Raw genomic sequence first — 8273 nt, 5'->3', positions numbered from 1 at the left:
GGCAGGTGCCTGTAATCCCAGCTACTTGGGAGGCTGAGGCAGGAGGATTGCTTGAACCTGGAAGGTGGAGGTTGCAGTAAGCCCAGATCACACTACTGCACTCCAGCCTGAGCAACAGAGTGAGAGACTGTCTCAAAAAGAAAAAAAAAAGAAAAGAAATACACATGCTTCTAGACTTTTAATTACTTTGCTTAATAGATTAATATTTTTAGAATGTTTTTAAAACATTCTTATTTGAAGCTAATATTGTTATATGTATTTTGCTAGGTTTATGATAGTTCTCAATCTCATGAGAGCATCTCAGACTGGCGAGGTGAACTACTGCTTGCCCTTCAACAAGTTTTCTTAAAAGAACGTAGTGTTTTCCTAGCAGCATTTCGGACGGAAGTGACAGCTCTGGGTACTACAGATGCAGTTGGCTTATTAAACTGCTTGGAACAGAGAATACAAGAACAGGTATAATGAAACTCCATTTAAAGAACACTTTAATAGAAATAAGTAGATGATTATTTATTTTAAAGTCTTAAGTATGAAGGTTAAGATTTTAATAGGAGCCACTATGAATATTTAAGAAAAAAAGTACCATAAATATTTTAACTTACTGTGTTAGAAAGTAAGAAAGACTGAAAGTTAATGAGCTAATTTTCTAATGCAGAAAATTAGAAAAAGAGCAACAGAATAATTCCAAACAAATTTAAAAGAGTAATAGAGAGTAAATTCTCATTATTTGCACCTGGTTATGTTCTATAAAGTTGCTCTGAACATTGAGCAGTTATTGCTCCTAAGGGAAATACAAGGTTAGGTTCCTGTAAGCCTTTGGTCACAACATTTTCATCCATCAGTACCTTGCTTATAGGGGATTCTATTTTATGACACCTTATTTACTATATATTATTGATTGATTAACCTTGAACACCACCAACAGCACTATAACTCATGCCTGAAAAAAAAACTTTTCTGACACACAGATTTTCTCCTTAAGGCACATTACAGCCTTCTTGTACTTAGGAACACCATAAAGCACTTCAGCACTACTTTTGGGGCCCATTTTAAACAGCGAAATCACAAATAAAATGCACAAAAATTTGAAAAGTCACTAAATACACTGTAAAAAGATTTGACTTTAGCCGGGGACATGCACATTGGACCATTTAAATTTTTTGCTGCTGTGTGCATTTCTGTGGAAGACCATGAAAGCAATACAAATATGGAATTGAGAGTTACAAATAAATTTTAGTGAGAAGACAAATCTGCAAATACGGAATCAGAATAATGAAGGTTCCCTTCAATGAAGGAACAGACATCAATAGATACAGCGGTACGATAGGATAGAATGTTAAAAGTTGGATATTTGAACTTTTCTGGAGAATTGGTTAAGCAAAATGATAAAGCACACATTTTTTAAATCATACTTTAAGTTCTAGGGTACATGTGCAGATCTTGCAGGATTGTTACATGGGTATACACATGCCATGTGATTTACTGCATCCATCCACCCATCATCTACATTAGGTATTTCTCCTAATGTTATCCCTCCCCAACCCCACACCCTCTCCTATTCTTCCCGTAGCTCTCCCATCCCTCAACAGGCCGTGGTGTGTGATGTTTCCCTCCCTGTGTCCATGTCTTCTCGTTGTTCAACAACCACTCATATGTGAGAATATGTGGTGTTTGGTTTTCTGTTCTTGTGTCAATTTGCTGAGAATGATGGTTTCCAGCTTCATCCATGTCCCTGCAAAGGACATGAACTCGTCCTTTTTTATGGCTGCATAGTATTCCATGGTGTATATGTGCCACATTTTCCTTATCCAGACTATCATTGATGGGCATTTGGGTTGGCTCCAAGACTTTGCTATCGTAAACAGTGCCGCAGTGAACATATGTGTGCATGTGTCTTCATAATAGAATGATTTATAATCCTTTGAGTATATACCCAGTAATAGGATTGCTGGGTCAAATGATATTTCTTGTTCTAGATCCTTGAGGAATTGCCACACTGTCTTCCACAATTGTTGAACTAATTTACACTCCCACCAACAGTGTAAAAGTGTTTCTATTTCTCCATATCCTCTCCAGCATCTGTTGTCTCCTGATTTTTTAATGATCATCATTCTAACTGGCATGAGATGGTATCTCACTATGGTTTTGATTTGCATTTCTCTAATGACCAGTGATGATGAGCACCTTTTCATGTTCGTTGGCTGCATAAATGTCTTCTTTTGAAAAGTATCTGTTAATATCTTTCACCCACTTTTTGATGGGGTTGTTTGTTTTTTTTTTTTGTTTGTTTTTTATAAATTTGTTTAAGGTCTTTGCAGATTCTGGATATTAGCCCTTTGTCAGATGGGTAGATTGCAAAAATTTTTTCCCATTCTGTTGGTTGCTGGTTCACTCTAATGATAGTTTCTTTTGCTGTGCAGAAGCTCTTAAGTTTAATTAGATCCCATTTGTCTATTTTATGGCTTTTATTTCCATTGCTTTTGGTGTTTTAGCCATGAAGTCCTTGCCTAAGCCTATGTCCTGAATAGTATTTCGTAGGTTTTCTTCTACGGCTTTTTTAGTGTTAGGTCTTACGTTTAAATCTTTAATCCAACTGGAGTTAATTTTTGTATAAGGTGTAAGGAAGGGGTCCAGTTTCAGCTTTCTGCATATGGCTTGCCAGTTTTCCTGACACCATTTATTAAACAGGGATTCCTTTCCCCATGGCTTGTTTTTTTCAGGTTTGTCAAAGATCAGATGGTTGTAGATGTGTGGCATTACTTCCGAGGCATCTGTTATGTTCCATTGGTCTATATCTCTGTTTTGGTACCAGTACCATGCTGTTTTGATTACTGTGGCCTTGTAGTATAGTTTGAAGTCAGGTAGCATGATGCCTCCAGCTTTGGTTTTTTGTTTGTTTGTTTGTTCTGCTTAGGATTGTTTTGGCTATGCAGGCTCTTTTTTGGTTCCATATAAAGTATAAGGTGGTTTTTTTCTAGTTCTATGAAGAAGGCCAATGGTAGCTTGATGGGGATAGCATTGTATCTATAAATTACTTTGAGCAATATGGCTATTTTCATGATATTGATTCTTTCTAATCATGAGCATGGAATGTTTTTCCATCTGTTTGTGTCTTCTCTTAGTTCCTTGAGCAGTAGTTTGTAGTTCTCCTTGAAATGGTCCTTGACATACCTTGTTAGTTGTATTCCTAGGCATTTTATTCTCTTTGTAGCAATTGTGAATGGGAGTTCGCTCATGATTTGGTTCTCTGTCTTGATTTGGTTCTTGGTATATAGGAATTCTTGTGATTTCTGCACATTGATTTTGTTTCCTGAGACTTTGCTGCTGTTGCTTATCAGCTTAAGGAGATTTGGGGCTGACACGATGGGGTCTTCTAAATATACAGTCATGTCATCTGCAAATAGAGACAGTTTGACTTCCTCTTTTCCTAATTAAATACCCTTTATTTCTTTTTTTTTTTTTTTTTTTTTTTTTTTTTGCCTGATTGCTCTGACCAGACCTTCCAAACTATGTTGAATAGGAGTGGTGAGAGGGCACCCTTGTCTTGTGCCAGTTTTCAAAGGGAATGCTTCCAGTTTTTGCCCATCCAGTATGATATTGGCTGTGGGTTTGTCATAAATAGCTTTTATTATTTTGAGATACGTTCCATCGATACCTAGTTTATTGAGAGTTTTTAGCATAAATGGCTGTTGAATTTTGTTGAAGGCCTCTGCATCTATTGAGATAATCATGTGGTTTTTGTCTTTGGTTCTGTTTATGTGATGGATTGCATTTATAGATTTGCATATGTTGAACCAGCCTTGCATCTCCAGGATGAAGCCAACTTGATCATGATGCATAAGCTTTATGATGTACTGTTGCAATCAGTTTGCCAGTATTTTATTGAAGATTTTCACATCAATGTTCATCAAATTTCAGGTTCATACTGGCCTGAAATTTTCTTTTTTTAGTTACCTCTCTGCTAGGTTTTGGTATCAGGATGATGTTGCTCTCATAAAATGAATTAGGGAGGATTCCCTCTTTTTGTATTGCTTGGAATAGTTTCAGAAAGAATGGTGCCAGCTCCTCTTTGTATGTTTGATAGAATTCAGGTGTAAACCTGTCTGGTCCTGGGCTTTTTTTTGGTTGGCAGGCTATTAAGTGCTGCCTCAACTTCAGATCTTGTTATTGGTCTATTCAGGGATTCAACTTCTTCCTGGTTTAGTCTTGGGAGGGTGTAAGTGTACAGGAATTTATCCATTTCTTCTAGATTTTTTGATTTATGTGCATAGAGGTGTTTGTAGTAATCTCTGACGGTAGTTTGTATTTCTGTGGAATCAGTGGTGATATCCCTTTTATCATTTTTTTATTGCATCTATTCAAATCTCTCTTCTTTTTTATTAGTCTGGCTAGTGGCCTATTTTGTTGATCTTTTTTTTTTTGAGACGGAGTTTCACTCTTGTTACCCAGGCTGGAGTGCAATGGCACGATCTCGGCTCACCGCAACCTCCGCCTCCTGGGTTCAGGCAATTCTCCTGCCTCAACCTCCTCAGTAGCTGGGATTACAGGCACGCGCCACCATGCCCAGCTAATTTTTTGTATTTTTAGTAGAGACGGGGTTTCACCATGTTGACCAGGATGGTCTCGATCTGTTGACCTCGTGATCTACCCGCCTCGGCCTCCCAAAGTGCTGGGATTACAGGCTTGAGCCACCGCACCCGGCCTGTTGATCTTTTAAAAAAAAAAAAAAAACAGTTCCTGGATTCATTGATTTTTTTTAAAGGGTTTTTTTGTGTATCTTTCTCTTTCAGTTCTCCTCTGATCTTAGTTATTTCTTGTCTTCTAGCTTTTGAATGTGTTTAATCTTACTCCTCTAGTCCTTTTAATTTTGACATTAGGATGTCAATTTTAGATCTTTCCTTGCTTCTCATGTAGGCATTTTGTGCTATAAATTTCCCTCTAGACACTGCTTTAAATGTGTCCCGGAGATTCTGGCACATTGTGTCTTCATTCTCATTTGTTTTGAAGAACATCTTTAGTTCTGCCTTCATTTCATTTTTTACCCAGTAGTCATTCAGGAGCATGTTGTTCTGTTTCCATGTAGTTGTGCAATTTTGAGTGAGTTTCTTCGTCCTGAGTTCTAATTTGATTGCACTGAGGTCTGAGACTGGTTGTTATGATTTCCATTCTTTTGCATTTGCTGAAGAGTGATTTACTTCCAACTATGTGGTCAGTTTTAGAGGAAGTGTGATGTGGTGCTGAGAAGAATGTATATTCTGTTGATTTGGGGTGGAGAGTTCTGTAGATGTCTGTTAGGTCCACTTGGTCCAGATCTAAGTTCAGGTGCTTAATATCCTTATTAATTTTCTGTCTCCTTGATCTGTCTCTTCTTGTTGCATTAAATCCCTTTACCATTATGTAATGCCCTTCTTTGTCTCTTTTGAACTTTGTTGGTTTAAAGTTCATTTTATCAGAGACTGGGATTGCAACTTTTGGTTTTTTTGTTTTGTTTTGTTTTGTTTTTTCTCTCTCCATTTGCTTGGTAAATCTTCCTCCATCCCCTTATTTTAAGCCTATGTGTGTCCTTGCAGGTGAGATGGGTTTCCTGGATACAGCACACTGATGGGTTTTGACTTTTTATCCAATTTGCCAGTCTGTGTCTTTTGATTGGGGCATTTAGCCCATTTGCATTTAAGGTTAATATTGTTATGTGTGAGTTTGATCCTGCCATTTTGGTACTAGCCCGTGGTTTTGCCCATTAGTTGAAGCAGTTTCTTCATTGTGTCGATGGTCTTTACCATTTAGTATGTTTTTGCAGCGGCTGGTACTGGTTGTTCCTTTCCACGTTTAATGCTTCCTTCAGGAGCTCTTGTAAGGCAGGCCTGGTATTGATGAAATCTCTCAGCATTTGCTTGTCCATAAAGGATTTTATTTCTCCTTCGCTGATGAAGCTTAGTTTGGCTGGATATGTAATTCTGGGTTGAAAGTTCTTTTCTTTAAGGATGTTGAATATTGGCCCCCACTCTCTTCTGGCTTGTAGGGTTTCTGCAGAGAGATCCACCGTGAGTCTGATGGGCTTCCCTTTGTGGGTAACCCGACCTTTCTCTCTGGCTGCCCTTAGCATTTTTTCCTTCATTTCAGCCCTGGTAAATCTGATGATTATGTGCCTTGGGGTTGCTCTTGAGGAATATCTTTGTGGTGTTCTCTGTATTTCCTGAATTTGAGTGTTGGATTACCTTGCTAGATTGGGAAAGTTCTCCTGGATAATATCCTGAAGAGTGTTTTCCAACTTGGTTTCATTCTCCCTGTCACAGCCGGGCGTGGTGGCTCATGCCTCTAATCCCAGCACTTTGGGAGACCAAGGTGGGTGGATCATGCGGTCAGGAGTTCAAGACCAGCTTGGCCAAGATGGTGAAACCCCATCTCTACTAAAAATACAAAAATTAGCCAGGCGCAGTGGCACACGCCTATAATCCCAGCTACTCAGGAGGTTGAGGCAGGAGAATTGCTTGAACTTGGGGGGCAGGGGTTGACCTAAGCTGAGATTGCGCCACTGCACTCCAGCCTGGTTAACAGAGTGAGACTTCATCTCAAAAAAAATTTGCATCATTCTCCCCGTCACATTCAGGTACATCCATCAAATGTAGATTTGGTATTTTCACATAATCCCATATTTCTTGGAGGCTTTGTTCATTTCTTTTCACTCTTTTTTCTCTGATTTTGCCTTCTCATCTTATTTCATTGAGTTGATCTTCAATCTCTGATATCCTTTTTTCTGCTTGATCAATTTGGCCATTAAATTTTGTATATGCTTCGCAAAGTTCTCATGCTGTGTTTTTCAGCTTCATCAAGTTATGTTCTTCTCTAAGCTGGTTATTCTAGTTAGGATTTTCTCTAACCTTTTTTCAAGGTTCTTAATTTCTTTGCATTGGGTTAGAACATGCTCCTTTAGCTCAGAGAAGTTTGTTATTAGCCACCTTCTGAAGCCTGCTTCTGTCAGTTTGTCAAACTATTTCTCCATCCAATTTTGTTTCCTTGCCGGTGAGGGGTTGTGATCCCTTGGAGAAGAAGAGACATTCTGATTTTTGGTGAATTCAGCCTGTTTGCGCTGGTTTCTTCCCATCTTCGTGGATGTATTTGCCTTTGGTCGTTGAAGTTGATGACTTTCCGATGGGGTCTCTGAGTGGATGTCCTTTCCGTTGATGTTGAAGCTATTTCTTTCTGTTTTTTCGTTTTCCTTCTAACAGTCAGGCCCCTCTGCTGCAGGACTGCCGGAGGTCCACTCCAGACCCTGCTTGCCTGGGAATTACCCACTGGGGCTGCAGAACAGCAAGGATTGCTGCTTGTTCCTTCTTCTGGTAGCTTCATCCCAGAAGGGTACCCACTAGATGTCAGCCAGAGCTCTCCTGTATGAGTTGTCTCTTAGGATAAACGGGGGTCAGGGAGCCACCTGAGGAGGCAGTCTGTCCCTTATCAGAGCTCAAGTGCTATGCTGGGAGCTCCATTGCTCCCTTCAGAGCTGCTGGGAACGGATGTTTAAGTCTGCTGAAGTGGAACTCACAGCTGCCCCTTTTCCCAGGTGGTCTGTCCTGGGAAGCAGGGGCTTTATTTATAAGTCCTTGATAGGCTGCTGCCTTTTTTCGTAGATGCCCTGCGCAGCAAGGAGGGAGTCTAGTCACAATGTGCCTGTAAAAGGCCTTGCTGAGCTGCCACAGGCTTCACCCATCTGCTGTGTAAACTTCCTTGCAATTTTGTTTTCACAGTCAAGGTTAAACTGTCTCAGTAATGGTGGACTGCCTTGGTAATGGCGGACACCCCTCCTGACACCAAGCTCGACTGTCCCAGGTTGAGTTCAAACTGCTGTGCTGGCTGCGAAAATCTCGAGCTGGTGGGTTTTAGCTTGCTGGTCTTTGTGGGGGTGAGTCCCACGGAACCAGATCACTTGATCCCTGCCTTCAGCCCCCTATTTTTCAGGGCAGTGGGCGGTTCTGTCTCATAGGTATTCCAGGTGCTGGCTAAAACAGTCACTCAGGTTTGTGCTGGAAACCTGCACAGCACCTGTGGGAATCTCCTGGTGTGTGGGCTATAAAGACCGGGGGGGAAAGTGCAGTATCTGAGCCGGAGTGCTGGAGTGTCGGGAAAAGTCCCTGGTAGCCTACCTTGGATAGGAGAGGGAGTTTTCCGGTCCCTTGCACTTCCTGGGTGAGGCAACACCCCACCCTGCCTCAGTTTGCCCTCGAAGTGAGCTACACCCACTGTTCAACCAATCTCATTGAGATGAACCCGGTCCTCAG

The 8273-nt window shown here is 40.5% G+C and overlaps 1 protein-coding gene across 4 annotated transcripts in view; it reads left to right on the top strand.

Annotated features, from left to right (window-relative positions):
- The window catches only part of AKAP9 (A-kinase anchoring protein 9), a 167869-nt gene that overhangs the window by 135872 nt on the left and 23724 nt on the right, over positions 1-8273 (top strand). For all 4 annotated transcript variants that reach the window (XM_032253055.1, XM_032253057.1, XM_032253058.1 and 1 more), the window contains one exon: positions 268-456. In XM_032253055.1, coding sequence (XP_032108946.1) covers positions 268-456 — 189 coding nt within the window. The remainder of the gene's footprint in view (positions 1-267; positions 457-8273) is intronic.

This window comes from Sapajus apella, unplaced genomic scaffold, assembly GCF_009761245.1.
Source record: "Sapajus apella isolate SASKATOON/1434 unplaced genomic scaffold, GSC_monkey_1.0 scaffold81, whole genome shotgun sequence".
NCBI classification, from domain to species: Eukaryota; Metazoa; Chordata; class Mammalia; order Primates; family Cebidae; genus Sapajus; species Sapajus apella.
Note: the sequence above shows the minus strand (reverse complement) of the source record. Positions and strands in the feature narration are given on the sequence as shown.